This window comes from Triticum dicoccoides, chromosome 2B (assembly GCF_002162155.2).
Source record: "Triticum dicoccoides isolate Atlit2015 ecotype Zavitan chromosome 2B, WEW_v2.0, whole genome shotgun sequence".
In the NCBI taxonomy this organism is placed as follows: Eukaryota; Viridiplantae; Streptophyta; class Magnoliopsida; order Poales; family Poaceae; genus Triticum; species Triticum dicoccoides.
The window spans coordinates 803,047,612-803,068,623 of NC_041383.1; the positions used below are offsets into that span (position 1 = coordinate 803,047,612).

At 45.4% G+C, this 21,012-nt stretch overlaps 2 protein-coding genes across 3 annotated transcripts; one reads left to right on the plus strand and one right to left on the minus strand.

Annotated features, from left to right (window-relative positions):
* Positions 1–5,290: 5,290 nt before the first annotated feature.
* Positions 5,291–16,171, plus strand: LOC119366446 (disease resistance protein RGA5-like). Of its 2 annotated transcripts, XM_037632185.1 has the most exons (7): positions 5,291–6,150; positions 6,265–6,363; positions 11,897–12,569; positions 12,663–13,820; positions 14,176–14,376; positions 14,928–15,191; positions 15,499–16,171. In XM_037632185.1, the coding sequence occupies exons 1-6, from the start codon at positions 5,339–5,341 to the stop codon at positions 15,168–15,170; spliced, it is 3,186 nt and encodes a 1,061-aa protein (XP_037488082.1). In that variant the 5' UTR covers positions 5,291–5,338; the 3' UTR covers positions 15,171–15,191; positions 15,499–16,171. The 2 variants fall into 2 exon arrangements, with proteins under 2 accessions (XP_037488082.1, XP_037488081.1); XM_037632184.1 differs by having other exon boundaries at positions 11,897–13,820.
* Positions 16,172–17,633: 1,462 nt separating this feature from the next.
* Positions 17,634–20,380, minus strand: LOC119366447. Its single transcript, XM_037632186.1, has 3 exons — positions 19,075–20,380; positions 18,824–18,970; positions 17,634–18,224 (listed from the first exon to the last, which is right to left on the minus strand). Exons 1-3 carry the CDS (start codon positions 19,990–19,992, stop codon positions 17,895–17,897), a joined length of 1,395 nt encoding a protein of 464 aa, XP_037488083.1. The 5' UTR covers positions 19,993–20,380; the 3' UTR covers positions 17,634–17,894.
* Positions 20,381–21,012: the final 632 nt, after the last annotated feature.

Below are 21,012 nucleotides of genomic sequence, written 5' to 3' on the forward strand. Positions count from 1 at the left end.
CACCGGAAGTGTTCCGGATAGTTTCGGATAAAACCGGAGTGCCGGAGGGTTACCGGAACCCCCCGGGAAGTAATGGGCCTTAGTGGGCCTATAGGGGAGAGAGAGGGCCGCACCAGGAGGTGGCGCCCCCCCCCCCCAAGGGGAGTCCGAATAGGACAAGGGGAGGGGGGCATGGCCCCTCTTTCCCTCTCCCTCTGCCTCTCCTTCCTTCTCCTCCTAATTGGACTAGGAAAGGGGGGAACCTACTCCTACTTGGAGTAGGACTCCCCCCCTTGGGCGCGCCCCTTGTGGCCGGCCGGCCCCCTCCTCTCCTCCTTTATATACGGGGGATGGGGGCACTCCATTGACACACAAGTTGATCTTTAGCCGTGTGCGGTGCCCCCCTCCACAGCTTTCCACCTCGGTCATATCGTCGTAGTGCTTAGGCGAAGCCCTGCGCCGGTAACTTCATCATCACCGTCACCAGGCCGTCATACTGACGGAACTCTCCCTCGGCCTCAGCTGGATCTAGAGTTTGAGGGACGTCACCGAGCTGAACGTGTGCAGATCGCGGAGATGCCGTGCGTTCGGTACTTGATCGGTTGGATTGCGAAGTTCTACTACATCAGCCGTGTTAACTAAAGGCTTCCGCTTTCGGTCTACGAGGGTACGTGGACACACGCTCCCATATCGTTGCTATGCATCACCTATATAGATCTTGCGTGATCGTCGGAAATTTTTTGAAATTGCCGCATTCCCCAACACCTCTGCCCCCACGCCGCGCCTCCCCCGCGCTTGCCCTGCAGCGCTCCTGGGCGCTCCTGTCCGCGCACGCTCTCGGGCTTTTGGCCGCGCTCTGGGCCGCGCCCGGCCTGCCCCCACGCCTCGCCTCCCCCGCACTCGCCCTGCTGCGCGCCCGCTCTCGGGCTTCTGGCCGTGCTCTAGACCGGCCCGGCCTGCCCCTCGCCCCTTGCCTCCCTCGCACTCGCCCGGCCGCACTCCTGGGCGCTCCTGGCCGCGCTCGACCACGCCTAGCTGCGCCTGCTCTCGAGCGCCCGGCCGCGCTCCTGGCTGCGCCCGCTCTTGAGCTTTTGGCCGCGCTCCGGGCCACGCCCGGCCGCTCTAGCCACGCTGCTTCCTGCTCGAGCTGCACGGGCGCTTGCTTCGCCGGTGGCGGCTCTGCAATAGCATGCTGTCCGAAGCACATCGGCGGCCCCTTCCCCTGCTGCTTTGAGAATTTCCCAGTCGGTTTGTTTGGCGCTGATTTGGGGATTTTTTTTCGTGTTTTGGCCGTAGGAACCAGCCGCAGAGGCGACAAATGGGTCCGCCGCATGTCTTTATAATATGGTGTATCCACCGTCCTCGCGTGTCCGCTAGGCGGACGAGCGACCCAAACGAAAAAAAGGGACAAAATCCATGTTCATTTGGGTCCCTGCGTTGGAATTGCCCTAACTAACCCATTGATCTTGTGCAAATTGCAACGTAGGTATACATATCCGTCCGCTCCATCTTAAAACATGTGCTTATGATTCAGAATTTTTTTTAAAATGAGCTCCTCTTTAGGCCCGGCCCGTCCAACATTTTTCTTCAAGCTCCACCACTACGTCCATCCACACAATTGTTCCAATAGAAAAAAATATAAATGCAAATAAAGGAAAACTAAACTAGTTAAACCCACATGTCTTTACTGACATGGGCTATTAAAATGCAGTGTGCCTAAAGTCAAGTCAAGCACCATGCACCTGCACCGCATCTTCTTCAATTCCTCACACCAACTCCATCGTACTACTCCGTCTGTTCTTAAATATAAGTCTTTGTAGAAATTTTATTAGATGGACTACATACAAAACAAAAAGAATGAATCTAAACTTAAAATGCATCTATATATATTCATATACGGTTTATAGTGGAATCTTTACAAAGACTTACATTTAGAAAGCTATACTTTGCAGTGTGAGGTACAAAGCTACCGTGTTAACTCGGCTGGTTCTTAACTCAATTTATCTCCGGCTGACGTGCTGCAGCTGCTTACACATTTGAGGGATGATATGACGCGAGCTGCGCCACATCATGCGTGACGAACCTCGGCCCACAATCACACTCTTCACCGGACGGATGGAGCATTCAGTGAAGTAGCTGTCTCCACACCTAAGGGTTGTTTGGTTTCAGCCACATATTACCACACTTTGCCATACCTGACTTTAGCCAAGTTTGTTCAAGTTAGGTGGGTGTTTATTTCTAGCCACATCTAAGGCAATATTTTTTTATGAGCAGTAAACCTCATATGTTATAGACACAAAAAGTGTGACAAAAATCCTTTAGGCAAGCCAAAGTGTGGCTAACAATTTAAGCAACTAAAGTTAAGTAAATGTGACAATTGTGACAAAAATAATGTGAGAACACAAGGAAAATATAGTCACGATCAAAATAGCCCCCTACCCTCCCTCTTGTACGCCACCGCTGCTTGGCGAACTCAATCATGGTGGCTCCAATCCAATCGATGACGCTCTTCACAGCAAATGGTGATTCAGTCTATGAAGTCAGTGTCATAATAAAACTTCTAGTATGAAATAGACAGATAAACTACTCTACTCTGTTATTACTCCCATCCCAAGCCCCAGCTCATCACACTGACCCGTAGTCTTGCATAGTAGGAGTACTGTTTGATGATGTCTGAATTTTGCAAGCATAGTGTAGTACTGTTTGATGATGTCTGAATTTTGCTAGTATAATGTAGCAAACTAAGGCCATCTCCAACGCTAACCTGCAAATTCACTCTCGCATCTGTTCATAAAAAGGATGGGTCAGTCCATTGACATGGATGCAGGAGCTAGCCATCCAACACTATTCGCATACGTTTCAACTCAGATTTTAACAAACCAGACGAAATTCATCAAACCCAACTAAATTCATAAAAGTTCGGACATAATTTACATAAAAGATCGATATTTTGAGCTTTTAACTAAATAAGAAAAGGAAGAAAAAACATAAACCCTATACCAGACGACGACCACCTCGTACGCGTGGCCGCGCTGCCCTGTCGCACCACAATCGTCGTTCGTACCGTCATCGTGGTTCGTCCAGCGCCGGAAGGGCGCCACAGGGCCGCGGTTGACTGCTGCTCGCGGAGGAGCCACTCCACCTCCTGTTGTGCGCTGCGAAGGGCCGCCGAGGCCAATGCCGCCGGTGCAGGCAGAGCCCTGGTGGCGGCCGTGCTCCTGCCAGCATTGGCCGAGCAGTCGCTAAGTGACTGCTCCTCGCTGATCCTCGCAAGTTCACCGTCAAGGCGGCGGTGGTGCCTAGCCGTCGTCTCCGTAGTGGTGATGGAGCAGTCGAGAGCCCATGCGGCGGTCGAGGGCCCACGCGGCGGTGAGGTCCAGGTCATTTTGGAGCCATTACGGCACCACGTTGGACTTGGCAAACGCCAAGCAGCGGTCGGCGTTACGCTGGTCGTACCGCGCCGCTGCCTCACCACGCACTCCTCCTCAGGGACGACGGCCCTCGAGACCGAGGGATGGCCGACACCACCGTCTCCGAGGTAGTGGAGGATGCGGCCTGCGCCTTCGTGATCGCGGGCAGCAGCACCTCCTTGATGGGGTGGTGGTTGCGGCGGCGCGATGACAGGGGCCCGTCAATGCGGGCATACCAGATGTGTGTTGGCGGCGACATAGGCTCGTCCTTGACGCGCCGTCCGATCTGGACGCCACGGTTGCTCGACGGGGGGCGACACCTGCTCCACTTGGATGCGGCGCCTGATATGGACGGCGTCGTGGTTGTGGGAGGGGGCGGGTTCCTCCCTGAACCTCCAGAGTGGGGACGCCAGCCCCCGCTTCACGTAGAAGAATGGCGGGGACGGTGGCTCCTCCTTCACTCGCACCGGCGACGGTGGCATTGAGCCCATCTGACGGAGCAACCGCTCCGGTATGATCTCCATTTGACGGACGAATTCTTCCGTCAGAGCCGCCTCCGTGAGGAGGCGTGGCCGCTACTGCGGCTTCTGGTCCTCCTTGTTGCTGGAGGAGATGACGATCTCCTCCTTGCCGGAGGAGCCGGACGCCGTGGATGCCGAGGGGCCTGGAGAGCGAGAGCGGCGACACCAAGATCCGCCTGATGATGAACTATTACTGCCACCGCATGCCAGCGCGGAGAACCACGACTTCGGCATCGCCCCTAGAGTTGGAGGGGCTTGGAGAGGATGAAGTGGGGATGTGTATCATTGACGCAGGGCTTAAATTGCCGCGGTCAGGCCATGCGAAGGGCGCGGTCGGCCCACTTCAATGCAACGCAGCGGTCAGAGTTGGTTTCTCGGGACGCGGCGTTCGCATTGAAGCGGCGACGCCCGAGAGGTCACGTCCATCAGCGACGCCCTCATGTCTGGCCGTGTCGCTCGGCATCAATGTCAGCCGCTGCATGCTCTAGGCCGGCATGAATGCGATGCGGCAAGCGGCGCCGGTGTTGGATGTAAAACGCGGTAGAGGCGGGTGTGTTTTTGGTTGGGCCAGGGCAGTCAGACGCGAACGTGGCAGCGGTCCTGACGCTCGCAAAGCCCTCCCCCCAATTTGTCTCGGTTTGTAGGGGGAAATGCGTCCGGACCATTCGGCGGACCGATACAGGTCCATGTTGGATGGCAAAACACGTCCGGACCGCACAGTGAAAACGGTTGCGGGTGGTTTTAGGGTCGGGGCCCGAGATGCCCGAAACCCTCCTTTCCCCTTTATATCCCTTCCATATGCTCATTTTTTGAGGAAAAAAGTGTGTTCGGACTGGTCGGCAGAACGACAAAGAACCGCATTGGATGGCAAACACGTTCGAACCGCACGGTTCCAATGGTTGCAGGCGGTTTGAGGGGCCCTAAGCCCCACTTTCCCCTTTATATCCCTTCTCCATATGCTCAGTTGTAGCCAAGGTTTTGGTTACCAGTCGAAATTTCAAGATTTCCCATGGTTACCACGTATTTCCGTGCCCCTCGGTAAATCGTCATACCGAGCAAAAAATACCATTTTTTTGAAATTTTTGAATTTAAACACTCGATTTAGAGTAAGGTATGTAGGGTCTAATTAATGCAATGAAAGTTGGTTATGGCATGTTGGTAGCAACCTAGTTCCTGTTTTGAGAGGTCTCTGGTTTGAATATTCGTTCATTTTCTTATTTGAATTCAAAATTCAACTATAAAATTCGCTCGAAATATTCTCGGTATTTGTCGGTATTTCTCGGTAACCGTGGTAACCACATTTATCAGTCCCCCTCGGTAAAATTACCTCATTCGGTAACCAAAACCTTGGTTGTAGCACAAAGCATTAGACACCACAGACACAGGCAGTGTACATCCAACCGGAGAGGAAAGAAGGTTGGTGGCGAGATGGAGGTGGTGGTGAGTGCCTCCGCGGGGATGCTGGAGGCCCTCCTCCCCAAGCTGGCCAAGATGCTCACCGACGAATACAAGTTGCACAAGGGCGCCAAGGAAGGGGTCCAGTACATCCGGGATGAGCTGGAGAGCATGGAAGCTGCCCTTGCGAAGGTGGCCGAGGTGCCACCAGATCTGCTTGACAAGCAGGTCAAGCTGTGGGCAACCAAGGTGAGAAAGATGTCCTACAACATCGAGGACACCATCGATTCCTTCATGGTGCTCGTCGATGCTGCTGCTGGCGGCCAGTCCGGTTCTGGATCCTCCACGACGTGCTGCTGCGTGGGGGCCAAATCCTTGCTGCCACGGACGTACAAGGCTCGGGGCGACATCGCCGCCGAGATCGAGCGCATAAAGAAGGAGATTGAGGAGGTGAGCAAGCGTCGTGAGAGGTACAAAGTTGACAGTATAGTGGCCGCAGCCCCGTCCGCGTCCGACCCCCGCTTGCTAGCACTGTACGAAGATGAAGCAAAGCTTGTTGGCATTGACCACTCCAGAGAAGAGATTATCAAGTTGCTGTCCATGGAAGGCCAAGGTGAAGGTGCATCGGAGCAGAAGCTCAGGTTGGTCTCCATCGTTGGCCCTGGCGGAATGGGCAAAACCACCCTTGCCAATGCGGTGTATCAAAAGCTTCAAGGCAAATTCGGATGCACAGCTTTTGTTTCGGTTTCTCTTCAGCCTAACATGAAGAATATCCTCAGCAGCATACTTCGTCAGGTCACCAGCAAAATCAAAGATGACGAGGAGGACAATGATAAGAATAAGAGGTGCCTCGATTACATGCTTATTACTGTTAGTTATTTTGGAAATACACCTGCTATATCAAGTCATACAACAAGTTCAATAAATTCCCAGGCCTAAAATTATTTTAGCCTCTGCAGAGTACGTCGTCAAGAAAGCCAAAAACATTATGGAAACACTGAAACGTGGTCTGAAAAGGAGATCATCGACAAAATCATACATGCTCTTGAGAAAAGGAGGTACATATGAGGATTACTGTTTCTATCTTATTATATGCCAATAATAATGTGTGCATCATGTGATGCATAGGCCAGGTACTCCGCTTTCCGTTAAAAAAAATCTTGTTATGCCTAAGCTAGAATTATTTCAGAATTGTATTAGACAGCATTAGTGGGGAGTAGTAATGGGTGCACATGGTTACGAACCCACCCATGTAGTGGATCTTTGCTTATTATTATTGATCTTAATTAGTTTGTGGTTTCTAAACCATGTTGCACTGTGCTTGTCTTTTGTGATTTTGTGAGAAATAATTTTTTACAGGCAAGCTAATGTGGAGAATTGTGATTAGTAATAGGAGGGTGAAGGGGCCCACCCCAGTTGAATTTAGGGGGGAGGGGGTAGTTTGAAAAGTTAAATAATATGTTTGTAGATCTTTGTAGGTCTAACATTATTGTAATTTTACCATAGTTTGGTACACTTTTAATTAAACTTGCCTTCTTAGGTGCTCAAATTATTAGCCACACCTTAGATTTGCTTACAAGAATTTTGCTGCACTTTTGTGTATATGACTGTGGGGTTTATTTCTAAATAAAGAATCTTGTCAGGTATGGGTACAACCAAACACTCAACTAACTTGATCAAATTTGTGATGAGGTACGGGGAAAATGTGGCAAGGTATGGTTAAAAACCAAATAACCCCGTCCAAGGGCAACTAAGAGATTGTTTTGAGGGATAAATTTGTAGATGACCACATCTGCCATGTGGTTTATAACTAAGAGATTTATAGGTGATGGTTTTGGAGGACCCTTGCCCGCCTGGCTATCCGCAGACAAACATTTAAGGTTTTTGGTTTGAGTTTTACCCTTGGAGATGCCCTTGTGTGAGGGGAAGAAATGTGTGTCTCGACTGTTCGCGCTGATGTGATGGACACATAGCCCCCCCCCCCCTCCAAACACAGACTTGACCATCTAGGCCGAGTATCGCGGGTCGGTTAGGCGGTAGCATGTGTGTCCGACATTGTGGACTAAAGGGGTCATGTCTTGCCCAAGGCACGCCGTGCATCATGCTCGTTCACCTGGGCAAGGCCCGCTTGCTAGGCACAACACATCCATTTTAATAGGGGAAGCGCAGGCCAGGGGGTGGACACAAATGATATCTATCGCTTATATTGTGGTCCGCGCTAGCGAACAAGGTGGGCCAACCCACTAAAGCATGAAAGCGTTCGCTATGGTTTTTAGGAACCTTCCATGTCAGTTTTTCTGGTTTTCAATCGTTCTTTGTTATTTTAACCGGTTTTCTTTCTGCTTTTTTATTTTTTAATTTAACATAATTTTTAAAATCATAAATAATTTCAAAATTGTGGTCAATTTAGATACAAAAATAATATTTGAAATAGTGAATGTTTTATACATTTTCAAACTTCTTATCATATTTGTTACATTTTTTAGAATTCATAAACTTCTTTCAAATTATTTAAATTCATCAAAAATCATTTTTTTTGAAAAAACTTCAATTTGTGAAACTTTTTCGAAATTATAAAATAAATTTCAAGTTTTGAATATTTTTAGTTCAAGAACACATTTCAAATTTGTGAATGTTTTAAAAATATTTAGCAAATCTTATTTTCAAGTTCATGAATGTTTTATAATTTGTAAACAATTTTCAATTTTGTGTACATTTTTGTCAATTTGTGAACATTTTTTATAATTCATGAATATTTTTTCAAATTTTTATTTCTTTGAATTCGCGAATTATTTTTTATATTTACGAATTTTTTCAATTCCTGAACATTTTTCAATTCTTGAAATTTTTAAAATTCAAGAAATGTATTAAAATTCATGAATAATTTTCAAATTTTTGAAGTTTGTTTTCAATTTTTCATGAATGTTTTTCAAATTCATGATTTTTTTTAAAATTCACATACATCCAGCCAGCGACACACAGCAGCCCACAGTGGGGAGGGGGTGGGGAGGAGAGCAGGGCGTGCTGCCGGTTTATGCAGGGGATCTTTATTTTGGCCAGTTTTGACCCTTTTAGCCAGAATATGGAGAAAAGGCCCATGGCCCTTAAATGCCATACGAGCGGTGGGCCAACCCATTTAGTTAACTAGATGATAACCCGCACGTTATTGCGGGGATATTTGCAATATATTGGAAAGTATATGGTTTTATGGAATAAGAATATTCAAAGAAATAATATGATAGCTAAAACTAAAAATAATATATGGTTTATTGTGTTTGATTATTATATTTTTGTCAAATATCTATTAAATATATCATGCATGTTTGCATGTTGCAGTGGACCTTTTCATATGACACATTGAATGTTGAGGTGGGCATTTTCTAATGCATGTTGCTTAATGAGGTGTCATGCTTGCATGATGAGAGAAATATATTAATGGGGTCTAGCTAATTAGATATAGAAGATGTGTCATGTCCATTCCCCGGGGATCACCTATTTATCAACCAACGAGATAAGAAGCGATAAAACGCACCCCCTCCCCCCCCAAGCTCCCCCGTGCTCCTTTTGAGTCAACACATGCGCGAGGTAGGGCACTCCTTTTTTCTTCTTCTTTTTTTTCGCTTATTTTTAGTTTCTTCTTCTTTGAATAAAATTTAGGATTTCAAAAAATATTCATGTTTTTAAAACCCCAAAATTTTAAAATATTCACAAATTTAAAAATGTTCATAAATTTGAAAAAAATATTCCAAATTCTTTAAAATGTTACTTAATTTGGGATAAATGATTGTGAATTCATACAAAAATTATGAAATTGAAGAATATGTTTACCGATACAAAAAATGTTTGTGTACTTTTAAAAATGATATTTTTTAATATTTTGATGAATTTTTTATTTGATAAAATTTTAAAAATTTGGTGAAGAAATTTCAAATTTTATGAATTGTTTTGAAATTCATAAACATTTTTTTAATATATGATGAACTGTTTTAAATTTTGATGAACATTTTTTGTATTTGATGAAGAAATTTTGAATTTGAGAACCTTACGAAAACCGAAAGAGGGATCCTGTGGTACTTGGGCCACCCGAATTCTCCTAGCAACAACCGGAGGTGCTCACGTTTGGTTGACAAAATCCACCTACGCGATACATAGGGATGCCATACCATTTCAGCTGGTTCCTATTTGGCGCCCATTACAGGCATAAATGTTACAGGGCGCACCCCTCCCCCGTCCGTGCTGGGCTGGCCCATTTAGTTTTTTTCTTTTTCTGTTAAATGTCAGAAAAAAGGCACCCCCGTGGTCTCGAACTTGAGACTTCTTGAGTCAAAGCACACCAGTGTAACCACTAGGCCACGTCGATAGAATGTGGCAACATTATTCCTTTCTACGTTTTATTCTCTTGGACTTGACGGAACTATTTCCTTTTTCTTGTTATTTTACTTTACTTTTCCCTTTCTTCCTTTTCTTAAATGCGCAACTTTTTCCAAATTGATGAATTTTCCAGTTTGAGTATTTTCTTCGAATTTGGTTGATTTTTTTTAGTTTGATGAACTTTTTCAAATCGGTGATCTTTTTCTCCAATTTGATGAACTTTTTTAAATTTATTGAAAAACTTTCAAACTCGGTGCGCTTTTTTTCTAATTCGGTGAACTTTTTTCAAAACCAATGAACTTTTTTCAAATTTAATGAACTTTTTCAAATCGGTGAATTTGTTTTCAAATTTGATGAACTTTTCTCAAATTTATTGAACTTTTTTCAAACTTGTGTGAACTTTTTTTTCTAATTTGATGAACTTTTTTCAAAACCGATGAACTTTTTCAAATCGGTGAATTTGTTTTCAAATTTGATGAACTTTTCTCAAATTTATTGAACTTTTTTCAAACTTGTGTGAACTTTTTTTCTAATTCGATGAACTTTTTTCAAATTTGATGTTTTTTTAAATTCGATCAGCTATTTTTCAAAATTGATGAACTTTTTCCAAAATTCGTGAACTTGTTTCAAAAATTGATGAACTTTTTTATAGAAAAAAATTTCTCCAAAATAATTCAAAAATCTGGGTGCTAGTGTGTAGTACGTAATAGATAAATAGCGCGCTTACGATGTTTCTTAAAAAGTGTGCGTTGGTACTAACCACTGGCATTACGAAGGTGTGGTGGTTAGCTACGCCAATCTTCCAATACTGCGGCGCTAGTTAGAATCCCTGTACTACCAAATTTTTGCTGGGTTTTTTCGCTAGACTGTTCGCTGCCTATTCCTTTCATGGGCCGGCCCACTAGAGACTGTAGCGGGCGCCGGTTTGTCTAAGCGGCGCTTAAAGCGTCCAATAGGAGCTCTCGCCATTTCAGACCCGTTTACGTGCAGGTCATTGCCGGGACCTTTATCCAAACCCCCATCTCCCAGCCTCACACCCCTAAGGACCCTAATAAGTGCTACACATGTGAGAGGAACACATGTCAACTTTGAATATTTTTTATGGCAAATTTAGTGATGCAGGGATGACAACTTTCATTCTGATGGCAAGTTTTAGTTTTTTTTTCGGATGACAACTTTAGTTGTAGAAAACACCAGGTCCGGACTGCTTCGTGGTACACATGTGGCACTTATCATTTAGGTAAAAGAAACCCCTTCTAGCCTCACTTTTTTCATCTAGAAAAAAATGCCTCGACGTGTTTGTTTCATGGTAATTAGAGGTAGAGAATAGGACAGAGCTTCATCCCACACTAATTTTCATCATATACCGAATAACAGAATGGGAGTGAAAATCTATTTTCCATCCCTGATCCGTCGACAATCTCTCTTGTGCAAGCTCTCATTCCCCTGCCAAGTTGGTTACCAAACAGGCTTTCACTGGCCCTAAAAAAAAAAGGCTTTCACTGTTTTTTCCTCTCTCGCATCTCGCATCTCGCTCCATCGGAAGAAGCACTCCTTCGCCCACATGACCAGTTCGCCGGAACACGGCGGGCACCTCCGGGCTGGGCTTGGCTGGGCGCGACCGAACAACATCCCGGCCGCTGCGTGCGTGCTCCTGTGCATCGTGCGCGCGTGCTCCGGCCGGGCAGGGTGTGCGTGCGTTTGCAGTGGCCTGCACGCGTGGGGAACTGCTGGCCATCCCATTGGAGCTCGGCAGTGCATTCTGCGGCGACCATGGCGTGGCTGTGCGAGCTCGCCCCAGTGCACACTACCTGTTTGATGAAATGCCTCAGACAATTTTTCCGGTGAAATGGGGGAGACCGCTGGAGACCACATTTTGACAAATGAGGATGTTCGCGACTTTGTCCGCTGACAAATGAGGATTGAAATTAGATGAGTGCCCTTGTATATGCCCTTAAGCCCTTTTTTGAATATTTCATTTCCTGCTTTCAATAGAATACATGCTTTATAGAGAGAGCCTTCACATACTATTCAAGCTTGTTGCATCATTTGGTGTTGCATCATTGCCTTATAACTATTCTATTCCTAGCTCCCTGTTAATTGTTTGATAAATTCACAAAAAATTTGTTTGATAGTCCGTTGGTTCTCCATTGCTCGTCTCAACTTGATTGTAGCTAGCAGTTAACTTCACCAGTTTATAACGCTCTTTCGAAACTGCAGGTACTTGATTCTCATTGATGATATATGGGATGAAAAACCATGGAAAATTATCAAGTGTGTTCTGGCTGAAAACAAACTTGGCAGTAAAGTAATCATGACGACTCGCAATGTTGATGTTGCTAGGTCATGTTGCTCTTCTGACAAAGTTGATGGTATCGTTCATGAACTGCAGCCTCTTTCAGACTGTCACTCTGAACAACTGTTCTATTACAAAATATTCGGTAACTACGGATGCCCTGCCGAATTAAAGGTTGTATCACAGAAAATATTAGAGAAGTGCGAAGGCTGGCCATTAGGTATCATTGCCATAGCTAGTTTACTTGCAAACAAACCATCACAAACTAAGGATCAGTGGTGTAGTGTGTACAACTCAATTAGTACTGGACTCGAGAATAATCATGGTGTGAAGGACATGAGGTTGATATTATCTCTTAGCTACCGTGATATGCCTTTACAGCTAAGAGCTTGTCTTCTGTACCTAAGCATATTTCCAGAGGACCAAATAATTGGGAGAGATGACTTGATACGGAGATGGATAGCCGAAGATTTAGTTCGTGGAAGACAAGATGATAACCTGTATGAGTTAGGAGACAAGTACTTTAACGAGCTTATTAATAGGAGTATGATCCAGCCAACTGATGTTGACGTCTTTGGGAGGGCGCAAGCTTGTAAGGTACATGATTTGGTACTTGAATTTATTACTTTCTTGTCAGCTGAAGAAGACTTCGTCACCATATTGAATGGACAGCAGCCTTTTCCACCTCAGCCGGACAGCATATATCGGCTATCTCTCCGAAACAGCAAAGGAGAGCATGGCATACCTCAGGCTACCAAGAGGTTGCCTCATGTGAGGACACTTTTCGTATCCTCGCGTGCTAATTCAATGCCACCCCTCTCCATCTTTCCAGTTCTACGTGTCTTGGAACTAGAGCAATGCACCAGACGTAACATCAGAGGTGTGGAAAATTTGGTTCACTTGAGGTATCTGAGGCTAAGCCAGGTATACCATTATTACTATGATGTTTGCACTAAGCTTCCAGAAGAAATTGGAAATCTACAGTTTTTGCAGACACTTGACCTCAAGGAAGCCAGGATAAAAGAATTGCCATCCACTGTGGTTCATCTCAGGCAAGTGAGGGTGCTAGAGATTTCACTCCGTAAATGGGACAAAAGGTGTGAGGAGCGTTTGCTCCAGTGTTTGTGCAATCTGAAGCAACTTGAAGCTCTTTATATCTTCGCTCCAGATTATTCACTGGATTTCATGTTGCGGGTCGACTGGGCTCCTTCGCACCTCCGAAGATTTACCATATGTGCTCGCCAGAATGAAGAAAATGCATCCCTCACTGCATTTGTACACTGGTTGGCGTTTAGCCCATTCTCCACACTACCAAAGTGGATCAACTCATCGCTTTCACACCTCTCCAACCTATCCATTGTGGTGAAGATACTGCTACAGGAGGATATCTTGAGTCTCGGGTGCTTGCCTGCCCTTTCTTCTCTTTATTTGCAAGTGATAGAAGCCCCAACAAAGGAAAGGTTGGAGATCACAGAGAGAACTGGCGGTCATGCGATAGCATTCTGTTGCCTTGTAAACTTCAGGTTCATGAGTCGTGCAATGGGCCTGGTGTTCAGACCAGGAGCTATGAAGGGGCTGCAGAGGCTTTCTCTTACTTTTGATGTTGCGGAGACAAAGGATGTTTATGTTGATTTCAACTTCGGCTTGGAGAATCTTACCTCCCTTCAAGCTTTGGACATTGAACTAGACTGTCGCTGTGCAACAACTTCAGAGGTGCAGGCAGCGGAGGATGCAACGTACTTGAATGCCAATCATCCCACCTTTCATGTGAGCAGACATTTTACAGAAGACATGCGATGTGATCAAGTGGAGCAGATCCATGAGCTGGAAACAATGAGGATAGAGGATGTACTCCCTCCGTTCCACAATGTAGCGCATATAGATTTTTCTAAAAGTCAAACTTTATAAACTTTGACCAAGTTTGTAGAGAAAATCATATACATCTAGAATACCAAATACGTGTGCTTAGATACATCACAACACATACTTTCATATTATATACATTTGGTATTGTAGATATAAATAGTTTTCTCTATAAACTTGGTCAAAGTTTATAAAGTTTGACTTTGTAAAAAATCTATATGCGCTACATTATGGAACGGAGGGAGTATAATTTACTCTTGATTCCATCAGTTCATTTATTTTTTCCACTCATTATTTTATTGTTTCTACTAATCTTGTTGATTGTTGGTTTGTTGGTCAGGCTGGACTTGCCAGGATTGGGCCATGTGGTGAAGGAGGGGGAAGGGCCTGTGACATCAAGGTGGTACCCCAGCGTCTAGAAAGCGTGACAATTTACAGCGGCTCTTTGGTAGAATCACTTGCATTTTCATACAGAGACCATGATGGGAAGCATCATACCGCAGGTCCATGGGGCAGCCATCCTGGCGAGAACAACGATGTCGTGAGTGTGAATCTTAGACTTAATCTCATGTGTGTCTTTTTGTTTCTTTGTTACAAGTAGTCCCTGTAGCCCACGAAAATGCCAAACGGAGACCGAGCTCCATGGAGGCCTTCATTTAGAAACTTCAAAATTCAAAGTTTTCAGTTAAAACAAATTCTGAAAAACATACACATTTACCTAGAGACATAATATACATGTGTAAATTTTTAGGTCGGAATATGGTAAAATTAGAGCTACACAAAAAAAAAATCCGGGGCTTTTTAGCACATGTACTGTTCATCATCAAAGTCCATGATTTTGTTTTTTTTTTTTGTGCAGCTTGCAATTCAAGGTACTTCATACTGACATTTTACACACATACACATTACATCCTTGTATATATGTGTATTTTTTTCAGAATTTTTTGAAACTGAAAAGTTTGAATTTTGAACTTTTCAAAATTAAGGCCTCCATGGAGCTCGGTCTCCAAAATGCCCTACTCCTGTAGCCCATTGGTAATCTCCTTATAAATTGCTACCTTGTTTGTTAACCCATTAACTATTTTCCTGTAGATCCATCTTGAGCCTTCAGAGTTTCTCAAAGAAGTCTCTGGAACGGTGGGTTCTTACGGTGCATTAACCAATGTTATAACGTCCCTTACATTGGTCACGAGTGCTCACACCTATGGACCTTTTGGAAAAGGAGATGGGATTCCGTTTAGCATGGCAGCAGCGAGCAATAGCAGCATCGTTGGCTTCTTTGGGCGTTCAGGGTGGTATCTTGATGCCATTGGTGTCTACACTCGCCCACTCTGACTATGATTGACTGAAGCCAGTGTGAGTACTTACCTGCTCTTTATTTCTCACATCCTTCTGCTTAGTAATTTTGATTTGGTTGCTGTGTTCTATCTTGGCGTGCTGATTCGTTGGAATTAGTTGTAAGCAACAATGTGTTTCGTGTAAATATGGAGCGCTCATTATTTGGAAGCTGGACTTCATCTTGACCTCAAAGTGGTTGCTGTTGTTATTTGGTCTTGGACCAGTATGTTGGAGTATTTTTGAAACACACAGCGATATGGGGATTGAAAAACATGGCCTGGAACAGGCATCTAATGTACTGCTCCATTTTGCTGTGCTATCACAGAAACGGAGGATACTACTACTGGCGACAGGCGGTGAGGTTTCAGTGTTCCACAAGCGAAGGAAAGTTCTCTGAAGATGGCTTCGCTATCGTCGAGTTCAATCAGTAATATATCCACACGTGTTGGTACTATGTTCAACTTCTAATAAGAGAGCTTTGTTGTGAACTTTTCAAATGCCATAAGTTATTTTGCCCTGTAGGTCGAGACAGGGTGTTGAGAACTGTTGAGCTGTAGTTTATGCTGCTACCTTTTGGTAGTGCTTGAAATGTGGGATGTGTGAAACTCTAAACTCTAGTGCAGGCTGGGTGGGACTGGGGTTATGTAGCCCCAAGTCCGGTGTTGCTTTTGTTTTCAGCTTCCGTTTCTATTACGTTGATTGTTTAATTGTAAAATTGGCAGTTTCTTTTATAAAAATCGACGAGAAGGCTGGTTGTTTTTCTTTTAGAAGGTCGAGACAGGGTAGTGTGTCCGACTTGTTTCCTGCTCCGCCTTGTGTTATCAACTCTGTTTGGGTTGTGAACTTGTGACCAAGTGAAAGGGGGGAATAACCAATGGTGTTTCCAACCTTAAAAGCAACTGTTGCAACACCCTGTTGGTACCCAGATGGGGCTTATAACTTCCATGTAGTAGTACCCGTGTCATGTATGTTTTGCTATTTGGTTCATGTGGGGTGAGAGAACCAGGAAGCTTCCATCTTTACAGTGATCTTCAGATTGCACGAATGAGGCCGATGGCCCAACTGTCACCGGCTGAATTCAGCAAACATTGTGCTTGTCGCAAAGGATGAAGCAGACAGCAGAGCATATTTCATTTGAGTTTTTCATCGATTACTAGTACATTTTTTTCAAATTGTGTGCTACTTAATGTACTTCACTCCAGAACTGCTTGCCGAGAACTCTACAGACACACTATTCATCATCCAGGACAAACCGACTAGGCACAGATTGCTGAGGGTCATCCAGGATTCGAAAGCGGCAAGAGCAACCAGGATCAAACTGTTGACCATGATTTCGACGACCTCGGCAACCATGCTACCATAATTCACACTCCTCCAGCTGCAGCAGCAACACGGATAACATCATGTTGGAAGGTCTTGGAGGAAGGTGTGATACATGACTTTCTTACTCTGTTCTGTTTTGGAGCTGGAGGATCTGTTTGGTGATTCTGAAGGTGATAGCAAATTGCTGATTTTCCATGCTTTGGAGATTTCTGTATTTTTGTTTGGCTACCTCATGTAGTCTTCATTGGATAGAGTTTCTTGAAACTTATGTGCAACAAAAGTAGGAACAATGATGCTGAAGTGCCTCGCTCGCCTACTGAATAACTATTCGATTCACATTACGTTCTTATACTCCGACCTAACGGATACTTATTTGTCCACTTCTTATTTGAGCTGCAGATACAGAAAATAAAGACTTCATGATGGTCCTCTCGTGGGTCATATTGTGGTTAGTGATGCGTAATTGGAGCGAACCAGGCTGGCATTTTTGAATCCGCGTGCAGGTGCCCCAGGTTTGAATTCTTTGGAAAATGGAAGAAGATTGAAACCTTCTCCTGAAGGAGACATTCACATTTGCTGAAGCATTACAAGTCTATAGTGCAAGTCCAACCTTGTCCAGAACTTGGCATTGTTGATGTAGGATCAGATGAGGTGTTGGCTCCTTGAGGCAACAAGCTCTTCAGTATGGATACAACATAATAACGGAGGTCGATTGGCAACTCCGGGTGCTGAAATATTTGTGGAATGTTACCTTTGAACACTTTCTAAGTGCGGCTAAAGCAAAAGGCTAAGATATCCCTGCTGTTTTTTTGGGTTGGGTTATCGTCTGAAATTTATCATCGACATTGGTAGACCAGGTAACAAATATGACGGAATATAATTAAACTGTAGATTACTGGCATGCCAAACCTCAAGAAACACAGAGAACGCCTCGAGAAACCAAACAAAACAACATACGTACCTTTGACCGTCTCCATGAGTATGGAATTTCTCAACACATAGCAAAAAGGTGTACAGGAATTTTCTCTACAGTCAACCTCTGCTTCCATTACTTCAGTCTGATGCTTGTGTATTGACTAGACAACTTCATCAGGAAGCAAAGGTCCCAAAAATGGCAGGTAAAAAATCAGCAGAAGGTAGGCCTGCAATTACTCGGTAAACTGAAAAAGAAAAACATGCATCCAGATTCGAGTACACACATTTTAATTTAGCTAGAGTGCGATCAAGTATTCCCAGGCTACCAATAACCAGAAATTAGTATTGCGAGGTCCACACTGCAAAAGTATTCTCAGGTTACCAATAACTCGAAATTAGAATTACAACCGACCCAACGTCATTGCTCAAGCTGCTGCAAGCCTGCGAGCATTATGAGACCACTGCACTCCCTGACCATATCCGTCAACAGATAATTATCTCCACGGATGAGGATGATCCATGTGTGAGTTGCTCCTTAATCCGATGCCTGCTAGCTTTTTCCGCCTTGGATCTTTCAAGGTTGTCGGCATCGCAGTGCGTGCATGGGCTTTCACCATACAACTGGATTATCAAAAGCCCCACAGCTCGTTCCATGACAAGCCTTGTATAGTTTGTCACCTTGTCTTCATCCTCGCACCCGAAGATCTGCAGCACCTTCAAGTTCAGGTGCTTTAAATCCTTGGATGGCTCCCACACGATGGTGGTCTTCTCGGCACTGTCCTCGGGCGTCTTGACACATGAATGTCGAGACAACTTCAAGCAATGATATAGAAAGTAAATAACACATGTTAATTAAACTGCCACCAACCCTAAGGACAAGGTGACAACAATTGTAATTAAATACTCCCTCCGTCCCATAATATAAGAGCGTTTTTGACACCCCTATATACTTTTCAAGGAATTTGCATGAATTAAATCATAAGTATGGCACATGAATATGCTTCTGAGATTCCATTGTAATTACAACCATATTATCCTCTTATTTCTTTTAACCAAGATTCTTTGTAATATGAAACATAAGACGGCGATGTGCATCACTCGATGCAGAGGCTAGACTCTCCTTTTCAAGAAAAACATATGACAAATTTTTGGATTACTCTAACATGAGATACGATCCAACTTTTTTTTTTTGGCCTTGCATGGACATTGTCTCGCTGCAAAATTACAATGCGGCTCGTATGCACTACTTATAGTATTTGTGACAAGTTGATGAGTGGTTGGAAATTAGATTAACTTGTTGGTACATTTTAAATGCTGAATATCCGAAAAACATATCATCATAAAAATGTAGAATGAGTCATGCACATGCTAAGATGTGGACTAAATTAGAAAGAAGGTTAAGTAACACTTACTGCCAAATCATGTAGGGCAGGTGCAGCTTCAAGGATAAACAGAGTCCAGCTCAGATCACACTCATCGAAGATACCGAAAAGACGCACAGAGGTCAGGTTTCTGAATATAGCAATGCGCTGCTTCGGAGGTTCTGGCTGAATCCAAATCTGCAGCAAGAACATACATGCACAACTGAAACTGGTAGAGAAGAACACGTGGTATGAAGATGCAGAAGATTTATATTTAAGTGGTGCGCAGAAATTAAGTTTACCATTTGGTACCCAAAACAGAGAGTCAGTGTTGACAGGTTCCTGGCACCAGCACTCGTTGACAGGCATTCGCTCAGCGCGAATGGCTCTTGCCATGCCTTGGCTTTAGAAGCGAGTACTAAACCGCGAAGCTCAGGAACGTAGCCAAAGCGCACTGGAGGGTTATTGAAGAGCCAACATTTGCACTCCACTTGTCTAAGCTTCGGGACAGAGACGAGCTCGATCCGTGTGCACAAAAGGCCGACGAACTCGAGCTCCTGGAGCTCAGAGCACGGCACATCAATCTTGAGCGTGGAGTGCAGATCAAGCAGTCTGCAGAATCTCAAGCTGAGGTGCCTGAGCCTACCGCAAGTGCTAATGAGGTCAGTGATGTCGGAATGTCCAAAAGCATGATATTCGAACATAAGCGTCGTGAGCCACGAGAAGGCAACTGGGTAGGCACGGGAGAAGGCCATGAACTCCTGCCCAATCTCAATGTTGATGCCCAGCGGGTCAGTGCCCGGCGGGGATATGCAAAACTCAAGGCATTGGGTCTGGCCCAAGCTGACGATGCCCTCGATGAGGCGGCCTATGGAGGTCAGGTGAGGGGAAGACGTGTAGAAGGTGAGGACGAGGACCTTGAGGGCACCACTCTCGCACACGCCCTCCGCGGGAGGCACCCGAGTGAGCAAGGCCCGCGCCGCGCCCGTGAACGCGTCCATGACCTGGAGCGATGTGGCGCCGCGGAAGTGACCGGCGTTGAGGTGCACGCGCGAGAGGTGGGTGGGGAGGTGCCGCCACCGCGTGGAGAGCGCGCCGGCGCGGACCGCCTCGCGCAGGTGGAGGCGCTCGAGGATGTCAAGGAGGAGGTGGTCAGGGAGCGCGCTGATTCCGTCCTCGCCGCCGTGGCCGACGTTGCGCTTGGGCGGCGGCGACTCCATGGTCCCGGCCGATTGACTGAAACCCTAGCTCGAATCAATGCGCCCGAGGCGGCGGCTCCTGTTCGAGGTCGCGGCTCCTCCGGTGCTCCGCTCGCCCACCACCCGCCGGTGGCCGTCGATCTGGAAGGGACGGGGAGCGCCTCCTCCGCCGCGCAGGCAGGTCAACGGATCCGACTCCCCCGAGATTCTCCTCCGGTGTGCCGCGGAAATCGGTAGTCAGCTTGGATTCGGTGGTTGATTGGATGGTGGATGCATTGGATTCGGTGGTTGATTGGATGAGTGTGGCCGGCGCCGGCGGCTGGATCCTGGATGGATGGGGAGAGACCACTCCTCAGTCCTCACACTGCGCCGGCGGCTGGTAGAAGAGGCTCTTTGCTTCTTTTTTTCCTATTGTGTGGGCGGTGCAAACTGCACGAAAATGCCTTTTCGACCTAGGCTCCAGTGAAACTAAACTCATATTTTGAGAATTCAAAAATAAATTTGAAGTGCCTAAAACTTAAAGAAATATCGACACGAACACATGGATGTGATTTATTTATCTATAAAATTCATAATTTTTATATGTGGACAAATACATGAGGTAACTTGTCCCCTTCGACGACTTGGAGAACACCTTATCAACAACTGGATCGTCGAAGGCGCACGTTGCCGCGCCCGTCCATTTTTACAATAAACTGCTAGAAAATTATAATGTGAAAATAAAATATCGATGAAGTTTGTCTTCAAAGTAGTGTATATTGCCGTGCCCATCCTTCTTATCCTTCTTCGTGATGGAATTACGTGATTTGTTCTAAATAAACTGATACAAGAAATATGAATATATGGAAAACGGCCTCGGGCCAGCCTACTTGGGCCGACAGCTAGAGAAGAAAGGCACCCCTGGGCAATAATACCGCCAGTAACAAGACATCCTCTTTGGTGCCTTAGGGTCCCGTTCGCTTTGCTGGCGCTTACAACAGCCTCGTGTGGGTCGGTCCAGCTAGCGTGCTCGCTCCTTCCCTTTCTTCGACGCGGGTGCAT